Genomic DNA, 26513 nt, shown 5'->3' with positions numbered 1-26513 from the left:
CGAGAGTGACGTATTGCAGTCTATGGTATGATGGGAATTTTGTAGGTTTATATGCAGTGTCTGAAAGCGAAAGGTTGTGAATTTGTGTTAGTTGTTAGAATACCACAGTGCATTTCCAAATGAGCTTTTATCGTTCGTTTATTTCCATACCACAGTCTACTTTAAAGCATGAAGGCCTGCTCTGTATGATGATTTGCTCAAATGAATTGTGAAATTGTCTCTGAGCAATGCAATGCAAATTCTGCTCCTACTTTATCCATTCTTATCTCCATCCGTGACTATCCAACCACTGTGCCATTTCTTATTTTGCACTCTTAAAAAGAGAATGGATCTAACAGTACTAGAATAGGTTCTTTGTCTTTGTCTTATATTTGTTCTTTGAACTCTAACAATATGGATAATCTCTGTCACATATTTGCTTAGTAAAGAAGAGGATAGATGTATCCTTAACTGCTCACTCTTACATGTTTTGTTAAAATTATATAAAAAAAAAAACTACATTATTATTAGGAACCAGTTACAGTTTGAAAGATTTAAACCAAACTTACAATTTTGAAAGTTAAAATTTGTAGACATTTTAAGAAGGACATCAAGTACCTGTTTGTTTACAGTCTGTGTAGTTGGATGGTTGAGCTCCAGAAAATCAATATTGAGGTTTTGAAAGAATTCTGACAGTTACAGATTATTATTATTATTATTTTGTTTATAACTAACATGAAGAACCATTTCAGCATAAAAGGGTTCTTTAAGGCAATATGGTTCTAAGAGTGAATGATGTCATCTGGAAATTTAAATAGCATGAGTGCAACAGAAGGAAACTGCTGTAATCGTGGGTGTAAACAAGGTCAGGAAGATGCATGAAGGTCAGGCACAAGTTCACAGTTTTGCAGACAGAGCTAGTAATGGATTACCTTGTGGGGATTCAGCGATTTTTTTTGGTTACCTAGCATTCCAGACCCTTTTCTTTTGTTTGTTTGTTTACATTTTATTTTTAAATTTAAATTTTCTTGAAATGTTTTACAAAACAATATAAAGTAGCACATTTCTAAGAACTAGGCATGTGTGCTTTAAACTAGATTTTTAAAAGCTTTTTTACTTTCCTTTATCGTTAACACTCTTATTTGTCATTGACCTTACAGGTCAACATTACTCAGCTGAAGTGCAAAGCATCTTCTCTATGTGAAAATGGCTGTGTCATGATGAGGTCTACCGGCAGCTTGCCATCGTTTTTGGAGCGTTATACAAACCTCTCATTTCGCCTGCTGTTAATTGTAGGTTTTTGTTCTGTAAATGCGAGAGAGAGATCGATGTTGAAGAGGGAAAGAGAAGTGTGAGAGAGGATTGTGAGAATGTAACCAATTGTGCGCATATCTCTGCAGCATGGTTCACCGCTGCTATTACTGGCATTCACACTGGGATGTGTGAATGTTTTGTTCAGCTCTTCAGAACTGGTCCTTTCTAAATTACACCCCGCCCGTCTCATAACTTTGTGAAGGTGTAGCCTATGCTAGATTCCTCTGTTACTATGCATAGTAGTGTGTATACATGTTATGCTAGTATCACATCCTTTTTTTCCTTGAGAAAAATGTTTAGATAAGATACATTAATATTTAGATCTCTTTTATGGCCATTACAGCATCTTACATGCTTAAATTAATGATTTGTTTCAAAGCATTGTTAATTTATGCCCCTATCACACCGATAGCGGTTTTATTGCTGGAGGTTGCCAGGTCAGTTCAGACCTTCAGTTGAAGGATATCGCTTTTAGCCTCAGATAAAAATTCTAAAATTCCTTTAGAGCTCATTGGATTCAAGTTATTTTCATCATCCATTTGAAAAAAAAAATATTACACATTAATAAACTGTATATATAAATTATTTAATTTACAAGTGTCATGTTTGTGATTTTTTTTTTTTTATTCATCATGCAGGGTATAGTTTTTGACCATTAAATTCAGTTTGTGATTTTATGACTTCAGTTTCTTCTTTATTTATTCAAAACAGAAGTAACTTAATAACTGCTTTTCCACTGTTGGGCCAGTGCGAGCCAGGGATTGCAATGGGCCGGGCGGGGCTAATAGCCACAGACCTGTAGCACTGAGCCCAAAATCGCACTGTGTTTCCACCGTCAGGCCAGAAACTTATTTACCATTATTTCACAAAAGAAAGAGGCCACGCGCACTTATTCAGTCGGTCTGTTTCTGTTTATTTCACAGGACATCACAAGACAACACTGGAGCTTTAGCAACAGAGGAGCTCCCAAATGAAAAAAACAGAATTATATATTTTATGTCCTATCCGGAGCTAAATATGAATATCAGACAGTCCGGTATAAAGAGACAAGACACATTGACAGTGTAACCAAATACATAAACAATTGTGATTATATGATTTGTCTGATTTTCTTCAAGCGGTGTCTTGTATTTACTATATTTTACTATGTTAATGGCTGCCTTATATGGTGATCAGAATCCACATCGGATTGCAAACGGAAGTTATTTCAAACACTCGCTGCTGTCTGAAAGTTAGTTTTGAGCTAAAATTATTTTAAATGTCTTTTATGCTTATGTTAGCTGGTAGTTATATATGATCCACGGGGCTGACCCTCTCCTGACTCAGAGAAACTCCGCCTTTGTTCATAACCACTCCTCAAGCCCGAGCTGGCCCGCTTTGGACCAAGGTATTCGGCAGGCCAAAAAAACCTGGCCGCTGGCCCCGAGGAAGCCCAGACGAAGCCCCGACGAGGCACACTCTAGCCCCAGAAGTGACAGTGGAAACACGACTGTCACTAGCATGATTTTAGTCATAGGAACACATTTTGGGGGGACTAAATTAGCTTCTAATTCAGAGTAGAGTCTAACCCAGCACATTAGGAACTACCAGTGACTTAAGTGTACATTAATTGGCCGAACTCATGCCATTCAAAACACCGGTATCTGCAATTTTTAAAAAGCTGTGTACTGTAAGGTGCTTTCAACGTGCACTGAAGGCCGCACTGAAATGAGCACCACAGCAGACTTCTTTCCGACAGTCAAATTGGCGTTACGTCGCGAAAGTGCAGACTTTTAGGAAGACATTTGGCACAGGGCCATAGTCTTTTTTGGGATTTTACGTCATCCCTGCAGCACTCCATTGCAAATCAGACACCTCATTCCGTACTCGCTTATTCTGTACTCGCTCAAGTTCAAGGCAGCAATCCAAAAGAGTGAGTCTAATCACCATACATGTTCACTTCAAGATTGGCCACTCTGCTGATATGATCTTATCACTTCCACTCCTTGCACACATGAGTTATTGCAGATGCACAATCAAGTTATCTTATCAGCAAGGCTTATCTGCGTAATTTTTTCATATCGAACCAATACATTACATTTTAAGCCTTTATTGGCCGATTCTGATGACGTTTCAATAATATTGTGCATCCCTAAAGTTAAACTTTTGTCAATTCTGTGGCATTGCTGGACATGCCCACATCACTTTGCCACAGGTGCTGTTGCTCACGTCTTTGGGAAAAGCCAGCTTTCATTGAAAAGAATTTACTTTGCTGCAGATCACTGCCAGTGTGAATGGCGTTTAGGCTGCTTTTTAAACTACCATCACAAAATACTAAGAACTGAATAGGTTGAAGATATTTTCCACTTTTTAATTATTTATTTATTTTTTCCACAAATGAAATTGAGGCAGACTGAGAAAGGTCAGTTTTAATGATAGTTTGCTAGTCTGTCCAAATGTTTTATTAAATTCACTTCTAAAAACAGTGCCCTGTTCCTCTTATTACAAAAAAACACTTTCATGCAATTTCCTGTTGAGCTACAGGCGGTCTTAAATATGCTCTCAGAGTGAGGTAGAGAAACCCCTCATCTGTGTGTGTTTGTGTATGTGGCTGTCTGTAGGGAATAGAGCTGTAATCATTGTAACAATACAGAGGATGTGGGGAACTGTGCAATACACTGCCCATTGTTTGCATCTTTTAAAAATATTAACACACAATATAATTTATAGTTGGCATGAAATGAAAATTAATATATTTTGTAAATGCATCTCATAGATGTTATTGTGAACTATTTATTCATGCATGTTTCATTTTTTTCCGACCTCATATATTTGAAGTAGGGGTGGAAATCTTTAGATTTAGTTTCAGTTCAGGAGTCCTGATCCAAAAGGATTCCCAATGCATTTCAGTTTTTCTGCAGAAGTGTAGGGTCCATTTTTCGGTGTATAAGCTGCTGTTAATTTCTGTAAATCACATGGCAATGGCGGTGAGGCGGTAAATGCCAGCAGTGAATGGAGAGAAAATGAATGCCTTTGGTGTGAGGGAGGAGAACCAAGGACACTTCACTCTCTATAACTTTATAACGTTGCAGAAGTTAATTATACAGAAACATGAGGTCATTGTTCATTATGTGATTTGCTTTAGTACGGCTCTCATTCACTCACACACAAGACAGCCTCTCCCTTGTTTGAACAGGAAAGAGTCCACGCCCCTGTGTTTGTCTGCCCTACCCTTCATTACCCACTGCTTTTTTTCCTCAAGCCCTTCACAGGTGCTCTTCCCAGGAAAATGGCAGCGTCCACTTGGCTCTGGCTTTGAGAAATGAGCCTTAGTCATCGTTTTAATGATGACTGTTTGACTTGTCAATCTCAGGTTACTTTAGTTTATTTCTTGGACACATATTTGGTTTTGGACTTCAAAGGGTTGCTTCATCCAACATTTTCTGTGAGAATATGTGGGAGTGAGATTATTTGTCCTATGTATGACTTTTTTTTCACTTGAAACACAGAAATACTGTACAGGGTCTCTTGACCCCTGGATCACAGCTGTGATACCAATGAAACAAGCACACAGTAAGTCCATTGTCACACACTAAAGTGAGGAAGGGGAGACTGCTCCTTTTAAAACCACAGACCCATTTTGATGCCTCCGCTTGTCTGTAATGTTTGGGAAATTGGATATGTTGGCTGCAAGGTCCATTTCCTCTACTAATGCTTATAATGGCTCCAAAAGTGGGATATGAGGCACTTAAAACAATTAAATGTCATTGCATTAGATAACTAAAATAAGTGACACTTGTATTGATATTTTAAGAAATATAGCACAAACACTTTTCAAGTAAAATTTAACGAACAGAAGATCGGTTGGATTTTACATGCACTGTGAACCCGAATAAGTTGGGCTAACTCAAAAAATTTAAGGGTAATCAGTTACATAAAATTTTGAGTTATGATGTTCCCAATTTTAAGTAAGCAGAACTATTAAGTTTTGAGTTTGTTGTACTCATGCATGTTAATTGCTCCTAACTTGAAGTACTGAGTTAGCTAACTCATACATTTTGATAGCAATTAATATAAAAGATTTAGTTAATTAACTTTTTTAGTTTGAGTTCTTGCAAATCAAATGAGTTATAATGTATGTGGACACTTTCTGGTCATCAAGCGTAAGTTAATCTTGTTTAGGGGTGGGTGAAAGTCCGACTCGATTACGTCATTGGCAGTGCTTCATGTGAGCAGGCGGAGCTAAAGAGCTATTTTAGTGCATGTTGCTTTCTTCGACTCTTTGATTGGTGTAAATTTTTTGTACACCATCATGGGTAATGTAGTTTTTCACCAGGAATTCCGCTGTTAAACACGATTATTTAAAAAAATATGCTGAAATAACGCAGGCTGATGGCTTCATCAGAAACAAATACCATGGGTTAACGACCTTGTAGCTCACAGTAGGTCTGTCTTTAAAGGTTTATATGTTATTGTTCAAAATCAATTTTCCTATGGAGAAAATGAATGGAGTTTTTACTTCAGTAACCCAACAGTTGTGCTCTATACAGTGTATGTATGATGTGTCAACAGTTCTTAAATGAATATAAAAGATATAACCTTTAAACTAGAAAAAGACCCAGTTGAAGACTTGACAAAAAAGAAGCAGTTCATAGGGGTGTTTCGGGATGAAAGAGTTTCAGACAGCGGCTTCCTGTTGAGAGGTGATTCAGCTCAGTCTGTGAGTGTCTGTGGCACCTGATCATGGAGGTCCTGCACTGAATTCCTCCTCTGCAGCTGAGCATGTAATGGAGCACTTGGCTACTGCACGCTGAAATGCTCTCCTTCTCGTGCCAGGGCTTTTCCTGTCATTATCTTTCTACCATAATCCAATCTTTTTTGATACATTTTTAATGTTTATATGAGACAAAATGTAGTTCTTTTAGTTTTTGCTGTCAGAATGCTGCTGAGAAAGTTTGGAAGAAAGTAGGTGAGCCTGTGCCTTTCTCAGTTTAAACAGATATTTTAATATGGTCAGATAAGCTCCACCACTGATTTGCCTGTTCTCTGTCCATCTGAACTGGTCCAGACAAAGGTGTACAGCTGGTTGTTTCATGGCACACCTTGTTTATGGTGAGAAAAATATTGCTCATTGTGTTTACCTTTTGTGGTCTTTTGGAACAAGCAAACAATTCTAAGACTATTTGTTGTTCAATTATGTGCGAACATTCTGGACAAAGTTGAGCTACAGTCACATTCTTTAGGTCTGGTCTTGGTCAAAATAATACTGGTATGTTTTCATATGAACTAAAGTTTTTACATTACATTGTAGAAGACAAGTTAGCTTAATCTTACTTCAACCCAAAGTCCAAGTAAACCTACATTTGCTCAGAGAGGAAACAAATGACAAAAATTAAAATTGTCATCATTTACTCACCCTCATGTCGTTAATAAAGACTTTGGTTAATCTTCGAAACACACATTCATTTTAAAGATTTATTTTTGCTATTTTTGCCTTTATTTTGAAAGGATAGTATAGAGACCTGACAGGAAATGAAGTAGGAGAGATATAGCTCTTCATTGAAAACAAAACGTAAAAGATCCAAAAAGGTGATAAAGACATCATTATCATTTTTAAAGATGTTGTGATAAAGACGGTGATAAAGTTAATAAAAGATTTGTGAAGAGATACGATAACTTTATATAATGATCAGATTTAATTTAGGCTTTTATTTATATCTAAACAATGATCGACACATACATGTATGGCAAACTCATGCGTGTCACATACTATGATAGACCTCGTTGGTTTCCATGCATCACGCACTCCCAAGAACCCAGGAGGTTTATTCTAGCACATCACTGTATGGTAAACACGAAAGCTTGTGCATGTGTGATGCGCTGTATGTATATACGTATGTATACAAGTGAATAAAAGCTTAAATGAAATCTTTTCATCATATAAAGCAATCGTATCGCTTCTCAAGACTGATTAAACCGCTTAATTCATATGGATTTATTTTAAGTAGCATTTACCTTTTATAACCTTTTGGATCTTTTTAAGTTTTGGTTACCTGGACTTTCAATAGAGGGACGGAAACCTCTCAGGTATTAACAAAAATATCTTAATTTGTGTTTTGAAGATGAACGAAAGTCTTATGGGCTTGGAATGACATAAGAGTGAGTAAATGACAGAATTTTCATTTTTAGTTGACATATGCCTTTTAAGACCTAAGGGAACTTTTAAACCTTTTAAAGGATCATTTGTTTAACTTCTCCTTTGTGTATTACTGAAAAAAAGTCTCGCTCACTTTTTTTTTTTTAATTATTATTATTTTTTTTTTATACATCATACAGCTTTTGCAGGGGAAACTTATGAGCAGAATTGTAACTGCCTGTACATTTACAAATGCTGGAGCAGTAGTGTTATGGGCTCCCTCTAAAGGCTCCGCCCCCTCGTTCAGTGCTCGGCTTTGACTGGTGGAGTAACTGTCTAGGAGTTTGCCTTTGAAGTTTTTTTTGTATGAGTGAGGAAGTGACTGTTTGTGGTCTGCAGCTGTGAGGTGGCTCAAGAACCATACGTGTAAAGTGCAGTTAATGCATTGAGACTTGTTGAGTCCCAGTCAAAATTATGATTACTAACACATTTACTGATAAGTGATTCACAGTTAGGTTCATAAATATTTCTTTTTTTTTTTTCTTTTTTTTTGTGGCTGTGCCTTTAAGACTCCTATATAATGCCCCCTCTTCTCATATGACATGTGGAACAGGGCTTACTGATGGGTTACAGATGCATTGTCGTTTCTCTTGTAGTAGTTTTTAACTGCCCCATCCTTTAATGACAGTCTCTTTGCAAAGTAGGGGTGTAACGGTTCAAATTTATCATGGTTCGGTTTGTATCATGGTTTTAAGGGTCACAGTTTCGGTATGGTTCGGTATGTGCTAGGTTTAGAAAAAATGTCAAATAAAAATAAAGACAATAAGAACAAATAATCAATCTACAAGCAATAGCACAAATAAATACAATAGAGCAAAGATACAAATAAATTAAATAGTGCTTTTCATGTTTTTCAGGTACAGAAATGAATAATCAATGTTGTTTGTCATGAAAATGTGGAGGGTCATGTGTTAAAATGTTTAATTTTCTGACTTCATAGATCTATAATATGTTTTTTTTTTTTTTGGACTGGAGAGGAAGATTTCAGTTCTTAAAGTCACAGTAATGTTTCATAGTACTTCTAACTAAGGCTGGGCGATATAGGTAAAAATGTATATCAATATTTTGATAATATGGCTAGATATTTTTGCATTTGCTCTTAAAAAATAGGAAAAAGGGGATATTCCCTTTCCCCCATGCAAAATATAGAACAGCTAATGTTACAAAGTACAAATTGGGGAAAAAAAAAAAAAAGCCTTTGTGTGTCTTGAGAGACAGTGAGCTCACTCTCATCTCTTCTCTTCCTATTGGAATGACCTGTGAACTGTGTGCAGATTTAGTCTTCCTGTGTCACACTGAAAGGAAGTCAGATGTTGTAGATAATGTTGCACTTTCTCAGCTACAGTCTCAGTTATTATTGGCTTAAGTTTGAGATGTCACCACACTGTATGGTGTATTGTTAATAGTAGAATTCAGATTTTTGTTTGTTTGTTTGTTTGTTTCATTCTTGGGCCCCATTAATAGCATTGACTTGGGTGTGTGTCCTGTGTGTGTATGTGTGTGTGCGAGTTCAGGCGTCTCTCTTTTGAAGAACCATTGCAGTTTTTCAGATGAGAAAGAGAATGAAAGAAAGGTTGTTGTGCGGCTGTGAATGTGTGTCCTGTGTGGGCATTCACAGGTCAGTTAGAGAGCGTTTCAGTTGCTCTGGTTTAACCACTGCAATAATGATACCTGCGTTCTCTTTCATGGAATAGTTTAGACAGAAAAATAGACAATAGAGTATCAATTGGCCTTTAAATTTCTTGGTTTATCTGGCAGACGTACTAAACAAAGTATGTAAATATTATATATACACTACCGTTCAAAAGTTTGGAAACATACTATTTTGAATGAAGTCTCTTATGCTCATCAAGCCTGCATTCATTTGAACAAAAAATAAATATAGAAAAAACAGTAATATTTTGAAATATTATTACAATTTAAAATAATGATTTTCTATTTTAATATACTTTAAAATATAATTTTATGCAGAGCTGAATTTTCATCAGCCATTACTCCAGTCTTCAGTGTCATTGACGAGTGCTGACCCGCAGTTTGGCCATTTCTAATTATTGGAGGAGACTTGTCCCCCTCAGCCACAATGTAATTTCCACCACGTTGTAGATTATGTATTGTGTTTAATAGCATTTGGTGAAATAAAATGACATTTTAAGCAAGAAATAAAATGTAAATGTATAAAAGAAAAATCCTTTGTGCTGCTATGGCTAATTTCATAGCTAGCATTTTATGTGAACACAATATTTTCACACATTTTGCATAATTTGACAAAATTACATCTTGAAAATGCACTTAATAAAAATTGTCTTTTTATATAGGCTAACATTCTCATATTTGTCTGCTACAGATTAAAGTACATGGAATTCAGATGAAAAGCTTGAATTTGTGTTATATATAAACTGAAACAAGGGAACCTGCTGAGACCCACCAGTTTTGTCTTATTAACATGATTGCAAATCAAACCATAAACCAGATGTTTGTTGTGTAAATCCTTTCATTTTTACACAGAGAAGGTTTCCATGACTCTTTGTAAATGAAACTTTTCTTTCAGTGATGATGATGTCACATCATCAGCCAAGGCTGCTGGCATCCAGTATGATGTTGAGCACAGTCACGATACATTGAGCACAGTCACTGCTCTGTGAAGTTTTGAAGCTAGAAATGGAAAGTGTTCTACAGTCCTTCATTCATGGGCCGACGATGAACACTGTTTGTTGTAGAACAAGTGGGACGGTGTGTGATTGACCGGGGAGATTCCATGCCAGATCAAATTTGGGATTAGGATGTTGACTGGAGTACATGGGATGATGACTGGAAGGAGACAGTCAACAGTCAGAGCCAGTCAGATGTGATGTGCCTACTGCTTAAGATCTCCTATAACAGCGAAGCATTCTGTGAATGCTCGGACGAGTGGCGTGACATATATTCTGCTGGCTCCTTCACTGACAAGCTAGAAAGCATGAAAATAGATGGAAAGAAGGCAGTGGAGACCCCATATACATTAATGAACTGCAGGCAAAGATGGATACCGCTTGTTTCCTTTGCCACCTGTAATGTCCACCGGCATGTCAAAGCCACCTTTAAACGCTGGGACGAGTGGGATGACATTTATGCTGCTGGATCTTTCAGTGACAAGCTGGAAAGCAAGTCAGTGGATAGAAAGAAGGCAGTGGATAAACCCTGCAGGTTCAAAAGGCATCTGACCCTATGTGGCAAATATGGACCCCGAAGATTTCCTTTGCAACCTCCAATGAATGTCCACAGGCATGCCAAAGTCAGCTTTGAACGCTAAGATGAATGGAGTGAGATGACCAACTGAGATGGAGAGAGGCAGCACCACAGCTGTGGCTGGCTGAGCTCAATGAGCCTAATTGAAGCATTAAAAAAATCTTCCTTTGTCTTGACATTTTAAAGAATGAATAAATGAAAGAACATTTATTTCCCTCCTTCACCCAGGTTTAATCAAAAAATGGAGCTTCAACAAAACTTTTTTTAACTTTTTGCTCTAACCTGTGAAGCTGATTAAGTGTGTCAATAGTGTGTGAACATTAAATCTAGATATGAATTAAATCAGACTAGATTAAAATTACCCCTGACAGTAACAAAAATCACCTGTAACAGCATTACCTAGAGAGATGAACTGGCAGATGTAAATTGTTCAGATTATTATTTGATCAGCAACTCATTTCTGCAGGATATCATGCAGGTAACTTGCAATGACCTTGCATTGGTACTTTTTGTCATACGTCTCTTGACACTTTTATCATATTGTGTGAATGCGATGTGTCTTTCATTAAAATGATCCTGTATCGATGACTCCTGGATCCCACCTGTGCTTTGGACTTTCTCATGAACACCCATGACCTTATATTATAATTTGAACTGTTTTTTAAAAGTACACAGTCATTCTTAATTGTATGAATATGTCAAAAATGGCTTTTCTCTGAGTCGTCACACCCAGTATGAGCCTGTATTTTCAATTCAAATCATCAAAAAGTCAAGTAGTTTGCATCACCGAAAATTACTGTGGGGTGTTTAACATTTCTATTACAAAACGGTTACCATAAAACATATTTCATATGACCTGCACTATTTCACCATTAAACCTGAATGCTGAAATACTCACTTGTCTTCTGTGAACACTAGTAAAGCCTGCCTTTTTTGATTTGATTGGCCAGCTGAAACATTTTGACATCGACGAGTGCTGCTAGACTGCTGAATCAGACCAGACTAAAAATGTTTTGTCATCCAACAAACAAAGCAGTGTGTGTGTGTGTGTAACGGAGTGCAGCAGAGCAGCATCAAAACATTGGCACATTTTGGCCATTTCTAATTATTGGGGGGAACTTGTTTTTGGTGGTTTCACAGCCCTGTTGTTATCATGGACACTTCAAAATACTTATAATTCTAATGATAATTTTATATAGCTTATTATCCGAATTGTTTTGATTTTTATAATGCACCTTAGCTTCTTTTTCATCAGCCCGGTTACCCCTGTACACAAAGCAGTGCTGCGAAACATTCTGTTTCTGATACCCACTTGACACATTGATGGAAGGAAGTCAAGTAGTATTTGAATGTTTTTAAATAGCCATTCAGATTTTTGTATTTGCTATGTTTATCAAACATCACCATGTGCTTAAATACTGTACATTTTATTTGTTTTCAAACATAGACATTTTTACATTTTAATCTGGACTAAAGCATTCCTGCTCAAAAAAATATATCTAGATACTGGTTGAAAATGTTCAGATTCTTTATAGTCGCGTTTTCTTTTTCACTTTTTATACTAGTGTTCTTTTGCACAAAGTAAATTCCTCCATACAAAGATATTGTATGGCTTTAGGATATTTGGAAGACATTGTGTAATTGCTTATATTTTTGGGGCTAAATAGCCCCTAGACACATTCTGCTTTCATTGTATGAACAGTCTTCAGAAATTCTCCTTTTGTGTTCTTCAGAGAAAGTGATTCAGTTTTTGAGCATCATGATGTTTTCATCTTTGGGTAACTATGCCTTTAAGAAACGGGTACAGCGAGTCTGCTGCTTTTCTAGAACAAACAGAATTAACCTTTGCAAAGCAGACAACTAGCATTATGTAAATTACATGGAAAATCCATAGAAAATTTGCATAATCTATTGTTACCTCATCCATCTGACCTGCAAGTAGACGACAACCTTAGCAGAGCAAGACATTTTGGTCTCCATCTCAGTTCCTGGTTTTATGTTTAGCATCTGTTCCAGATGTTCAATATTTGAAGTATGTTGTCAGGTTGTGTTGTTTCTGTTTTAAAGCATTTCTTGGCCGCCTTGGAATGTTTTTGTGTTGGCCTCAGCAGGTTGAAATGTATAGGAGAATGTTGTCAATGTGATGCATATGATGTAACCAGTTGGTATGTGGTATTTTGTTGGTCTTCTTTGGACAAAACCCTCTTGTAATAAAGCCTCGTAACAAATGAAAAAGATAACAGGGTGTGCTTTAATGTGCTTATTTTTTCATAGCATGAGTACCGTTTTTTTTTTTTTTTTTTTTTTTTATTATTATATTTGACTTTGTAATTGAGTAGCCAAGAGCTTTAAACTATATAAAGGTATTCAAATATGTTTGAATATTTTGCGAAGCTCTACAAATGCACTATAATAAAGCAGCCTATAACACGATGACTCCTACAGCACGTCTACGTTCACACTGCATCTAAATGTGGCCCAAATCTTATTTTTTTTTGCCCACATGTGACATATCTGTTTTCCCAATGACAGTGTGAACAGTAGAAACCACATGGAATCTGATCTTTTCAATTCCAATTTGTGCCACTTCCATGTGGTACTAAATCCAATACAGATCAGATGTTTTGTAATGCGACCGCAGTGTGAACAGTCATATTGGAATTCATGCGATTTTTACATCACTCGATCAACATTTGCACAATTTTGCGCTCATGGGAGTCTATTCAAAGATTTTACACACCCACGTTATCGAGACAGTTGTGAAAGGTAGTCAGTAGAAGGGCAGTGATGTGTCAGAACTTGTATTACAGAGAAAGCTTTATAATACAAGCACAACATGAGGGCTCGTATCATAAGTTTCAAAACTCTGCTTTCTTTTGTCCCATCATTGTTTATTTTTCAAATTGCCTGTGCATAATTTCACTGGCTTCCGCGGCAGATCACACTGTAAATAAACATGTAATTGCTTACTTTAATGCCCTCTGTGTTTACTTCCGTATGACAGCGCGCTGTGTATGTTGCCAAATCTGCGATTTCCCGCAGAATTGGGTTACTTTTTCACTGTTGCTGCAGGTTGTTTTGCAAATCTCTGGGTTGAAGCGACCGCAACGACAGAACGCGATTGGGTTAGTTTTGAAAAATCGGAATTGAGCATTAAGTCTCGCAGTGTGAACATAGTCTTTGTAACTTGCATCATGTACAAAAGAGTGCATTGCCTTGCTGAATACGCCCTGTCTCTTTGTTTTAGATGGATTGAAGCATGTTTAAATGAGGATCTTCCACCCACCACCGAGCTGGAGGAGGGCCTGAGGAACGGCGTGTATCTGGCCAAGCTGGGAAACTTCTTCGCTCCCAAAGTGGTCTCTCTCAAAAGGATCTATGACCGCGAACAAACACGTTATAAGGTAAGACTTAAGTTTAAAACCATTTGCACAAGCACTGATATGGACATAGCAGAAGGTTTGGATTCACTTGTTGCTGCTTTGTTCCATTTGTAGGCCACTGGTCTCCATTTCAGACACACAGACAACATCATCCAATGGCTGAATGCAATGACAGATAAGGGCCTTCCTAAGGTGAGGAGTGTAGGTGGTGAACACGTGTCTGCATGGTTCTGTCATTAGCAGTCTTTCTTTGGATTTATTGAGTCACTAACATGACATAGCTTGCCAATGATCTCCTTTCCCATGTTTGGAAACAGTGCTGCATTCAATCTCTCATCAAAGTACATGTACTTGTCTTTCCCTGTCAGATTTTCTATCCTGAGACAACAGACATCTACGACAGGAAGAACATGCCACGCTGCATCTATTGCATACATGCTCTCAGGTACTGTTTCAACATTCATAATAATAGTAAATGTTTCTTAAGCACCGAATCAGCATATTAGAATGATTTCTGAAGGATCATGTGACACTGAAGACTGGAGTAATGATGCTGAAAATTCAGCTTTGTCATCACAGGAATAAATTACATTTTAACATATATTACAATTCAAAAGTTATTTTAAATTGTAATATTATTTTACAATATTACTGTTTTTACTGTATTTTTGTCAGCCTTGGTGAGATTTCTTTCAGAAACATTTAAAAAATCATACTGGACCCAAACTTTTGAACAGCACCATATATATTTCTGTTTTTTTGAATCATTTAGTTAGTCTGTTCATTCTCACACTTCCTGTTCAAATGACCTATATTATAACTCATTTTAGTGAACTAGTACTTTCAGTGTTTCATGTAAATGAACCAGTTCACTTTAGAGCAAAATCACTTATAAATCAGGCAGTTTTTTAGTGTTATTAGTTGTGTTGAGTGATATTTTATTGTTTTGTTATTTCATGTGTTTAATTGAATACTGTTACCAGTATTGAGTTTTGTTTTAATTGCAGAAAAATACCTATAAATAACTAGTTAAACTGTTTAAAATTAGCTTCTCTTCTCTAACTTAAAGATATGCATATTCAGACCTGAACTTTTTTTTTTGTTTGTTTTTTTTGTTTGTTTGTTAAATTATGTTAATCATGCCTAGAAGTGCAAGGGAATGACGCTGTAGATTTGATCTGCATCTACATGTTCTCATCCTGGAATTAACGAGTCAGAATTAATGAGGAAACCTGTTCTGGTTGCTGCTGAGGCAACTTAACATGAGGCTAGAGAATCCTGCCGTTTGTAACTCTCACATTCCTGCTCAAAGCAGAATTGACGCTGGGCCCAAAGGCCATAAATCTGGCCTTCAGAAACAGGAAATAACAGTATTCAGGGGGCGAGAATTTGGCAGGGGCCTGGCGTGGGGTGAGGGGTACTGAATCCAGTTGTGGGTCTTTGTAGGGAGTATTAATGACGGGATGTAGGTTAAACTTGAAAGTCATGCAGATAACATCTGACCCTCTTTCCAGTAGTGCCTTTTCCTGCACACACCTGTGGAATAGGATAGCTCTCCTCTGGGAAATTAGTTTCTCATGATCTCTTTCTGTTTTCTCTACAGCCTCTACCTGTTTAAACTTGGCCTTGCGCCCCAGATTACAGACCTGTATGGCAAGGTTGCCTTCACAGGTGAGTCAGCTTGCTGTGGTACCAAAAGCTTGAGTTTATACAATAACAGCTGGAAAAGGCCCTGCTCCTGGGAGCTGTGGTCAATGTGAAAATCATTATCAATTGTATGAGCGTTTCCTGCCATTTTGGCTGGCCCAAACTGCCTGCCAAGTCCATGGATGGAAAACATTATTTACTAGACCTATTGAGAACAATGTCCAGCCAATCACATTAAAGCGAGGAAAAATGCACTGCCAAGATTACCTTCCAAAAGGTTACCATGCTTATTAAAGCATGACTTTGCAATATTTATCCTGAGCCTGCCCAGAGACTTATTTTATAAAATAATGAAAACAAACGGAATACTTTCCACTGAGACAAATAATCCCAATTTTTTGTTATTTATGTGCTGAGTTTTTTTTTTTGTCTTTTCAGAGGAGGAGATTAACAACATGAAGATTGAACTGGAGAAATACAACATTCAAATGCCAGCATTCAGCAAAATTGGTGGGATTTTAGCAAACGAGCTGTCAGTGGATGAAGCAGCCTGTGAGTATTGTTTCTGCTTTTAAAGTCGAATTCCTCTTGGCTCTTTGGCACAACTCCTTCGCTTGTAAACATAAACAACTAGACCTAACTTGTACAGCCAAGAGTTTAACAACACAGTAATTACGATCTGTTTTACATGGATTTGAACCCAAAAGAACTGCATTATCTTCTGTTGCAATGATTCAGTGCATGCCGCTGTGATCGCCATCAATGATGCCATTGACCATGGAGTCCCTGAGGGCACTCTAGCTGCCATGAGAAACCCAAACGCCATGTTACTGCAGCTGGATGAAAGCGCTGCCCAGCACTACCAGGACACCTTGTTCCAGGCCAAGACTGAGAAAGTGGCCAACTCCCGAAAGAGAGTACGAACTGCACTCTACAGTTCCTATTAAAAGATTTGTAATTTTTGGGTAACTGAGGTTGTATTTTAATATATGCACACACTATCTCTGTCAAAAAGCCTATCAGCCTGTCTAGCTAGACAGGATTTTAAAGGGTTAGATCACCCAAAAATGAAATTTCTGTCATTAATTACTCGCCCTCATGCCGTTTCAAACCCGTAAGACCTTTGTTCATCTTCAGAACACAAATTAAGATATTTTTGATGAAATCCAAGAGGTTTCTGATCCCCCATAGAAAGCAACATAATTACCACATTCAAGGTCCAGAAAGGTAGTAAAGGGATTGTTAAAATAGTCCATGTGACTGCAGTGGTTCAACCTTAATGTTATGAAGTGACGAGAATACTTTTTGTGCGCAAAAATAACTACTTTATTCAACAATTTCTTCTCTTTCCTGTCATTCTGCTACGTTGTTTAAGTTGTAGACACAGTGCAGCGCTTCCAGGTTCTACGTCTGAATAAAGTAGTTACTTTTGTTTTGTTTTTGTGCAAAAAAGTATTCTTGTCACTTCATAACATTAAGGTTGAACCACTGTAGTCACGTTGACTGTTTTAACGATGTTTTTACTACTTCTCTGGACCTTGAATGTGGTCATTTCATTGCTTTCTATGGGGGATAAGAAAAAAAAACCTCTTGGATTTCATCAAAAATATCTTAATTTGTGTTCCGAAGATAAACAAAGGTCTTATGGGTTTGGAACAACATGAGGGTGAGTAATTAATGACAGAAATTTCATTTTTGAGTGGAATAACTCTTTAAAGCATCAGAAGTGTGATGTGAAGGTTGTTCTGAATAGAAGGTGGCATAATTATATAAAATACAGGGATGTTTATAATTAATATTTTTCCAAACTCTGTCCATTATCTTGGATAAACTTTGCTGAAATATCAAATGCCAGATTATGTTTTGGAATTAACTGTGAACGTTAGTGCACTTTTTGTGTGATACATTCAGCTAAAAAATATTGATAATCAGTGTAATTTTAGTATTATTATTTATATTTATTATTTATATACTATTGATAGTATTTATTTTATTTTTATTTTTCAGTTTTTATTTTAATTAAAGTTTTAGTAATTTTTTTATTTATTTATTTATTATTATTTTTTTTTTTAATATTTCCATCTAGCAATTTATTTTTATTTCAGTTTTAGTAATTTTAGTACTTCAACTTCAGCTTATTTTATTTCAGTTAGTTGCCAAGGCGACATTTCTAATTTATTCAAATTTCATTTATTTTTTTTCATCTAATTTTCATACAGTAGTCAACATTTGAAGTGGATCAAGACCTTTCATCAAAGTTGTCCTAAAACCTTCTTCTTAGGACAACTTTGATGAACGTATTTTATTCCAGTTAACGAAAACTATTTTTAATATTTTAGGTTTAGTTAACAATAACAACACGGTTGAGAATGTATCCATTGTGTCATAATATGACGATAAAGATTTGAATGAAATGAATATTTCTTTGGTATAGATTGGAGAGAATGCTGAGGCTGAAAGGGATGCTTACGATGAGCTGCTTACACATGCTGAAATCCAGGGAAACATCAACAAAGTCAATTGTATGTACCTCACCCATGTCTACGTCCAGCTCTTTGTGTTCTTCTGAAGTGAATGATCAATGATGTGATCTGAGTTCTGTTTTTGTGCATTTTCAGTGTCCAAAGCCTTGAATTCAGCAGAACAGGCCCTGCTGAGTGGTGATGAGGACAAGCTGTATGATACTCTCCGTTCCCCTGCGTTAGGCCTGCAGTCAGTGCAGGCTCCGAACAAGGGATGGTACTTCAAACAGCTGCTGGCCGATCGAGAGCAGAAGGAACAGGTAACAGGCTCTGCTAATCACAATGGTTTGCCACTCATAGTGTGGTACACTTTTGTACTGCAGTTCGATGTTGTATAATGCTGCCTTTAGAATTCTAAATATTGAATGAATGCATATGCATTGTGTGCTGGCCCTTTTTAAGAGTTCTGTAATTCGAATCAGTCAGACTGCTCTCAGAGACCCTCATCACTGCACGTCTGTGACAAAGCCTAGAGCTCAACAGAAATATATGCTGTTCACGGTAACCATGATAACAGCAATAAGAGTTTATTCAGCAATAGCTGATGTGGCATAAAAATATCCTGCAATAACAGCACTGAGACGTCTTCTCTCAAATGCTTAGTTATTAGTGATTTGTGTTACTTAACACTAAACAAAACCCTAAAAAGTATAAACAAATTGTAGATATCACGAAATGCACATTTTTGTCTGCAAGAAAGTACATTTATTTTAACAAAAATATAGTAAAAAAAATAAATTTGTGAAATATTATCAGTTTAGATTCAATTATTTATTTTTTTATATATATTATGTATAGTTTATTAATATATATTACTTTAATCTTTAGTAATCAGTAATTGTCAGTAATTTTCCTTCAGAAATCATTCTAATATGCTGATTTGTTGCTCAAGAAACATTTCTTATTATCAATGTTGAAAACAGTTTTAATATAACTGCTTAATATTTTTGTGGAAACCGTGAAACATTTTCTCAGGATTCTTTTATGAATAGAAAGTTCAAAAAGAACAGCATTTATTTGAAATGGAAATCTTTTGTAACATGCTTCCTTGATGAATAAAAATATTCATTTCTTTTAAAAAAATCTTACTGACTCAAGCTTAGAGCTGCAGTGTATGGCTTAATGTTTTAAAAGTGACTGGAAAAGGTTTAAAAAAAAAAAACATTAGCAGTAAATATTAATATCACTGTCAGATTTACATTGGCCTCTATTTATGATGTTAAAATATTGGTTATCTGTATTGGCCTCAGATTTCCTAATCATTGCACCCCTATTAATGAAATAACAATTCTTTACTGTATCACAACTGATTCGTGATACAAACCAAACTGAAAAATATGAACTGTTACCTCTAAATTATATTATCTCATCATTTTGGCTTTTGCCATTCTTCCTCGTGCCTAGAATGCCCCAGGAGAGCCGCTGATAAAGGAGGAGTTACAGAGTGGCGTGGATGCAGCCAATTCGCATGCAGCGGACTATCAAAAATGTGTGTACTTTTTTATGTATCGATATATTATTTTTAAACTCATGAAATATTTTGTATGTTCAGAGAACTGTACATCAGAGACGCCAGTGTTTTCTTTGTCTCTCTTTTATGTGTTCATGTTTGCTGTCCTACAGCTGTCACTCTGCGAAAAGAACAATGAGATGTGTTTGTGTGTGTGTGTGTGTGTTTGTCTCAGTGCTGCGGGCGGTGGAGAGGATTAATGCTGCCATCAGAAAAGGTGTAGCAGAGGAAACAGTGAATGAACTGATGAACCCAGATGCCAAGCTGCCGCAGGTTTACCCTAGTGCTGCAGATCTGTACCAGAGAGAACTCGCCAGCCTGCAACAGCAGAGCGCAGAGGTTAAAACACACTCACATCCACACAATCTCTTCTCACTCTAGTGCGTTATTTTGCTGTAACCATATTTCTAATGAGACAATAAATAACTGTCTCCAGAACCAAGAGAGCTGCCTACAGCCTACACAGCATCCTAATGGTCATGGCTACTAATAAGTGATCCATTTGGAATGCTCTACAAAGGCACCAGTTCTTTATTTCAGTAGAGTTTAGCAATAGCATCTTGGCATATCTAATGTATTATGTATTATGTTTACAAGCAAGCTGTTTAGAAGTCCTGAAATGAAAACAAAACAAACTTAGTTTTGGCCTGATTTTTGAAAGTGAAAAAAGTGACTTGACGTGTAGCCAAGTATGGTGTCCGATACTCAGAATTTGTGCTCTGCATTTCACCCATCCACGCGCACACACACACACACAGCAGTGAGTATTGAACATACACACACTCCGTGAACACACACCTGGAGTAGTTTTGTTTGAAATGACGTCACACCAGTATGTTCTTTGAATTCGTTTGAAGTATATTGGGGCCTTAATAAGAGCATTAAGCAAAAAAATACATAGCACACCCAAATATTCGGTAAAATAAAAAACTCACACTGAACCATTTTTATCAATACTTTCTATCAAGACAAGGGGGTCGCAATACTATAGCATTGACGATGATTGTGACATTTAAAAAATTAAATATTGATATTGAGTTAATTCTACACATTCGATAATATCGTAAATAATCCAGCACCAATCTGGTTGATTCTCTAACATAAGTGGCGATATTGCCACCCGTCACAAAATAGAAAAAAAGAAGGCAACGACGCGATGTGTGGCTACTACTGCCATACAAGATCATGTTAGTGTAAATGACAGATGAAAGTGAGACACACTTCCCATGCCTGAAAAAAAAAAATTAGCTTGCCAGTTTTTTTTTGAATTCCGTAAAAAAAAAAAGGAACTACAGAACCCAGTCTGCAGAAGTGCTGATCATCAGTTGTTGTTTTTTTTGTGCGCTTTTGCACAATTTGCCAAGCTAGTGCCACAATACTGTAAAAAGACTCTCTCCTCCACTCTGCACAGTTTTACTTTGAGGGTTTATTGGCCAAAAAAAGAGAAAACACAAAATAAACAAAGTTAAATGATGAATTTGATAGCATTGACTGATAGCATTATTATTATTATTTATTTTTTATTTTTTTCAAAAATTATTGTGATAATATCGTTATTGTGAATTATTTCTTAGTGGAAATCTGATACAATGACAGACGTTGAATAGCCATTGACATTTCTTTCGCCATGTCCAGCATCTTTTTTTTTTTCCACTTGTCACAATGAATTATGGGATTGCCTTCTCTGTGAAAGATACATGCGATTCTGGCTTAGAATATGGTCAAAATTAGGCTTCTCTAGGAGGCAGCATATTTAACTTGTATTTAACTTCGCCTTTGTAAGCAGCTCACTAGGTTTTAGAACAGAACAATTATTTACATGCAGTTTACATAAGTTGATGATCTGTAACCTTTTAGTTTTTAGTTTCATGCTTTGCTTGACTGCACAGGGCTCCTTGTCACACCCCGAGCTGTTGGTTGCCGTGGAGATGCTGTCCTCAGTGGTGCTGATAAACGAGGCACTAGATGTAGGGGACAGGGCAGCGGTGTGGAAACAGCTCAGCAGTACCAACACTGGCCTCAGCAATGTAGAGGACGAGTACGCCCAGAGGTGAGAATGAGGTGTATGGTTAAAGTCAATGTGCAACTGAAAACTGGTCCTATTTACTTAAATACACATTCCTGGACTTAATGTGCACAATTTTTTTAGTGGTGTTATTCTTGGCCTTTCATCAAAATACAGCAACTTGCGTATCTTGATGAAACATCACTCTTATATGTGATTAATCGCGATTAAAACACTTACGTTTTTATACTAAGGGTACGTTTACACGACAACAATGTACTAAAAACTCAAGTTTTTTTTTTTTGTACAGATGACAACGTTATCAAAACTATCCCCGTTCACATAGATCCGCGAAAATGACTGTAAAAACGCTGTTTTACGCATGCCAGACAAGTAGTTGGCGATGTCACTTTTAAAGAAAGACTACGCGCCTGCGCATACGCATTCTTTTACAGAGCACTTGTGCCAAACGCGCATGCCTATCCATCTTATTTTTACAGTTTACGGCACTTTGATATTCTTCTTGTCATTTCCCTATAGCGGCTAATAAATCGGAAGTCTCGCACATTCACAGAAAACACGTTTAAAAATAAGGTGGATAGACTAAACATGTAATACGCATGTGCATGCCGTCACCGTTTTCAGAGATTCGCGTTTTTGCAGTTTACACAGAGATGACAACGGTATCGTTTTCAAAAACTTGAACTTTTAAACCCATTTTTAAAAGTTTGCATTTTCAGGCCACCAAAATGCTGTTGTTGTATACTGTAAATGAACGGCCAAAATGCATAAAAGTTTTCCGTTTTTAGTTGAAAACGGTGTCGTGTAAACAGCCCCTAATACAGCTACTGATGTCTCAATGAAATTGATCTTTTTTTAAATTTTAAACCGTTATAGCCATTCAACATTACAGTATAACTAAAAGTTATCAATTTTAATATTTATTATGCTTCAAAAAATATAACAACTTTCTACCTGTCTATACAGAAACTGAATAAAGTTATCAAACAGTCTGCACTGCATAAATTATTAAATAAATATAGATTAATCCTATTAAAGCTACAAAATTTCTTTAGTCAAGAGCAGTAAGTAACTTTCTCTGTTGCTTTTGTTCTTTGATTAACATTAATGACAGACATCACAGCAGCTGGTTTATTAGGCTACTGTGACTTCAAGACCTGCTGCTGCCGAATATGACGCAGATCTTAAATGCATCCTATTTTCTCATAACTCTTTAAGTTCATTTTTAACTCATTTAAGACTGCTCTTACGAGAATACTCAACAAAACGTACATTTTGGCATAATTCTGTGTGTTATTGTTGGTTTCACACTACAGGACTCACAGTCCAGTGTAGATAATTGACTTGATAAATATCTCTTGGTCATTGGCGATTCATTGGTGCTTCTCTCTAATCTCTCAGTGTCTTTGATAATTCAAACAGAGATTATCACTCACGTGAACAAGCACAGAATTGCCAATTTTAGGCTTTTGTCTGTGATCTCCATTACCTGTAGCTGAAAATCAGTGCTAAAAACATGACACGTGTATGGGCGACATTACTTGGCCTCTGGAATGACTTTTCCTTTCAGCTGACTGCCACAGTCTTCATGGGCCATTGGATTATGTCAACCATTAGCCTAATAGCTATTTAGGCATGTTTTAGCTAACTCATATTCAAGTCTGACTCTATTCTTGTATGGAACACCTACTTTTTACAATCAAATTAGTTTGCGATGGATAAAATTAGGTCCCACCCTACTTTCGTTTTTGTTTTGCTCATAAATATGCCAAACCACGGAAGTAAAATAGGTTGTGAATGAGTTTCATTTTGATTAGAGAAGATGCCAAATAGTTCTGGTTTCAGACACTGCTTGTTGTTTCCCTGCAGGTATATAGATGAGCTAATACGTCTGAAGGCAGCTGCACGCGAGGAGGGCAGTGACTATCTTACCTGGAATGACATCCAGGCCTGTGTGGACCAGGTCAACGGTACTGTTCAAGAAGAGCATGAAAGTGAGTATGACATTCATCCTCATTATGAGCAGAGGAAAATTCAGATTGTTCTTCATTATGAACGGTGTATGTGTCGTTTTGCAATTTTAGGGATTGCTGCTATTGGTCTGATTAATGAGGCTCTGGATGAGGGCGACCTACAGAAGACAATGGCTGCTTTACAGAACTCAGCTGCCAAGCTAACAGATATAGATCCATCTTTGGCCCAGCATTACTATGATATACTGCAGGAGGCAAGGAGAGAGAAGGCCCACGTACGTACTCTTATACAAACCCATAACAGTAACACAGCCCAAACATTGTCAGTAAATATCAAGACTTTGTGTCTTGTTTTGAACCGTTCAGCATGCTGGGTCACTCCCATTGCTTTCATCCTCTGATATCCGGTTCCATTTTTTTGTCTAGTTTTTGTTTCCTCCAAACCCTAATGGAAAGTTTGTCACACTTGCTGAACACACAATAGTGTTTTCTCCCATTCTTTATAACCTGAGATGGGTTTACAGTGCTAACTATACTGATGTTAGTGAAAAGAAATTGCCATCAAGTGCGTGTTATGTCATACAGTGACGTCAAAGGCAGCTAGTTTGTGTTCATAGAACACATATAAACATAATTCATTTTCAGAATTCAGTTTTAAATCTGAAAATGTAAGGATTTCTTTTTTTTTTTTTTTTTAATCTAGCTCTCCAGCCGTATTCTGCTGCTGTTTGAAGATAGCCGTAGTTAAAGTGATCTGGTGAGGGGCTTTGTTCTTAGTCATTTAATGAGTTTGGCTTATTTGGTGAACAGCTGATGGAGTCCACGTTCTGAATATAGGGCTGCATGATTTGAGAAAAAAAAAATATTGAACTATTTTTTTTTTTTATAAAATTTTTTTATGTAATTATTTATTATTAAGCACCAGGTTTGTTGTGCTTGACAATACTAATATAAATGACTTTATTTTCAAACATTAAATCAGATTTTTATTTCAGCTGAGACCCCCTGAAGCTTCTCTTCTGTTGACAACAGCGGTTTATAAGTGCTTCTCATTACAAGGTTTGGAAGATTCCCAAATGCATCTTAGCGACTCGAACTCACAAAACTTACAGAGATGGAGTTCATGTGGAGCAGTATTTATTGCTAACCGAGTCGCTCTGATACACTGAAAACACCAGATCATGAGCTGCTTGTGTATAAAAGAACACAGTGCGGCACTTATCCCTGATACAGTGCATATATTTATGTAATTAAATCACACTACGCCATATTGCGAATATTACTATTTCATTTCGATTAACTGTGTACCCGTCTGGAAAGTCTTTTTCTCTCTTTCTCTCTATTTCCCTCTAAAAATGCATCATGTGGGTTTTCAGTCTAAGCTTCTCATGACTCAAGTCTAATGACATCATTTGAGCTCATACAGTCTCATTCCTCACCCCCGTATTTTGTCTGGCTATTAATTGACAGCTTCCCTCTTCTTTTCAATGGAAACCCCCCTTACATTTTCAAATGACTGTAATATGTACAAATGACTTGATTCAGGTTCATCTCTCTTTATCTTTTGAGAAAAGTCATCCATCCTTCAGATGAGATGGTAAACCGAGGTCCTGACTCTCTGTGGTCATTAGGGGTAACCCTGGTGTTCCGGCCAAATTCCCTCCATTTGCCTTTATCAATCATGGCCTCCTATAATCCCTATCCTTTGAACTGGCTCTATCACTCTCTCTCCTCTCCACCTATAGCCGGTGTGTGGTGAGCGCACTGGCACTGTTGCTCGCATCATCCAAGTGGATGCTGCGCACTCAACCAACACCAGCACTTTGGATGTACAGTAGTAAAGTGCTATATAAATGCTTCATTCATAAGGTTTCTGTCTGAATGATAATAGGACATTTTGGTTCTGATCTGAGGCTGAGGACGTGAAGTAGTTAGGTATTTAGTTTTGTTTTTGGTCACGCCCCATGTTTCCTGTGGACGTGAAGCTGAAACCTCAGGGACACAGATGAATGGGCACATGGTTTACCACAGCAGTGTGCCACTGTGGTTCAGAGCTGAACTGAAGCTTCTGAGGCAAAGAATAGTCGTTTAGAGGCATTATGGACAACAAATCCCAAATCTGTTTGATTTGCCTATTTGGAGGCAATTCTTACGAGTTTAAGTAGTGATATTTATGCTTTATGTCACTAACCAATCTTTTAATAGCGGGTCGCATGACAAACATAAATTTTTTTTTTTTTGGACTCATAATAGCTGCTGAACCCATGCTGCCAAAAACAAAAAAAACATGGCTGGAAAAACAAAGTGTTTCCTTTAACTATGATTTGCCCAAGCATCGGAAATAACAAGGCTGATTACTTTTTCCTCTGCCTTAAAAGGGCAAAATTCTGGTCCTGTTAGCTGGTGTAGCTAAATAAAGGATTTTTAACACTGACATCACTCCTTACACTAGGCTTACACTAGTTTGGGTCACTATGAAGTGTAAAGCACAGATAAAACCAGATCTGCTCAACTGACAGGAAGTGGTTAGGAAGGAAGTTTGATGATTTGTTTTTTTAACTTCTGCAATTTTAAATGATCCCCAACAAGCAAGGATCGCAAAAGATTGAGTGATGTGTGACCTGACAGAGAGTAGCAATTCTTTTTAATTGACATCAATTATCAAAATTTTTGTGAAAAATATGAATCTTAATATAAATCACTGTCCTCTAATTTATATATATAATTTTTTACAATATAATTATTATATGCATTTTTGT

At 36.9% G+C, this 26513-nt stretch overlaps 1 protein-coding gene across 1 annotated transcript in view; it reads left to right on the top strand.

Annotated features, from left to right (window-relative positions):
* iqgap1 (IQ motif containing GTPase activating protein 1) overlaps window positions 1-26513 on the top strand; it is a 45469-nt gene that overhangs the window by 5201 nt on the left and 13755 nt on the right. The window contains exons 3-15 of the mRNA XM_051899863.1: window positions 13941-14097; window positions 14191-14268; window positions 14445-14521; window positions 15680-15747; window positions 16162-16275; window positions 16462-16640; window positions 18158-18245; window positions 18342-18505; window positions 19650-19734; window positions 19931-20094; window positions 21645-21805; window positions 23651-23775; window positions 23866-24029. Of these exons, the coding sequence (XP_051755823.1) occupies window positions 13941-14097; window positions 14191-14268; window positions 14445-14521; window positions 15680-15747; window positions 16162-16275; window positions 16462-16640; window positions 18158-18245; window positions 18342-18505; window positions 19650-19734; window positions 19931-20094; window positions 21645-21805; window positions 23651-23775; window positions 23866-24029 (1624 nt within the window). The remainder of the gene's footprint in view (window positions 1-13940; window positions 14098-14190; window positions 14269-14444; window positions 14522-15679; window positions 15748-16161; window positions 16276-16461; window positions 16641-18157; window positions 18246-18341; window positions 18506-19649; window positions 19735-19930; window positions 20095-21644; window positions 21806-23650; window positions 23776-23865; window positions 24030-26513) is intronic.

The sequence above is a fragment of the Ctenopharyngodon idella genome, chromosome 7 (assembly GCF_019924925.1).
Source record: "Ctenopharyngodon idella isolate HZGC_01 chromosome 7, HZGC01, whole genome shotgun sequence".
Classification (NCBI taxonomy): domain Eukaryota; kingdom Metazoa; phylum Chordata; class Actinopteri; order Cypriniformes; family Xenocyprididae; genus Ctenopharyngodon; species Ctenopharyngodon idella.
This window is presented reverse-complemented; position numbering and strand designations above follow the sequence as displayed.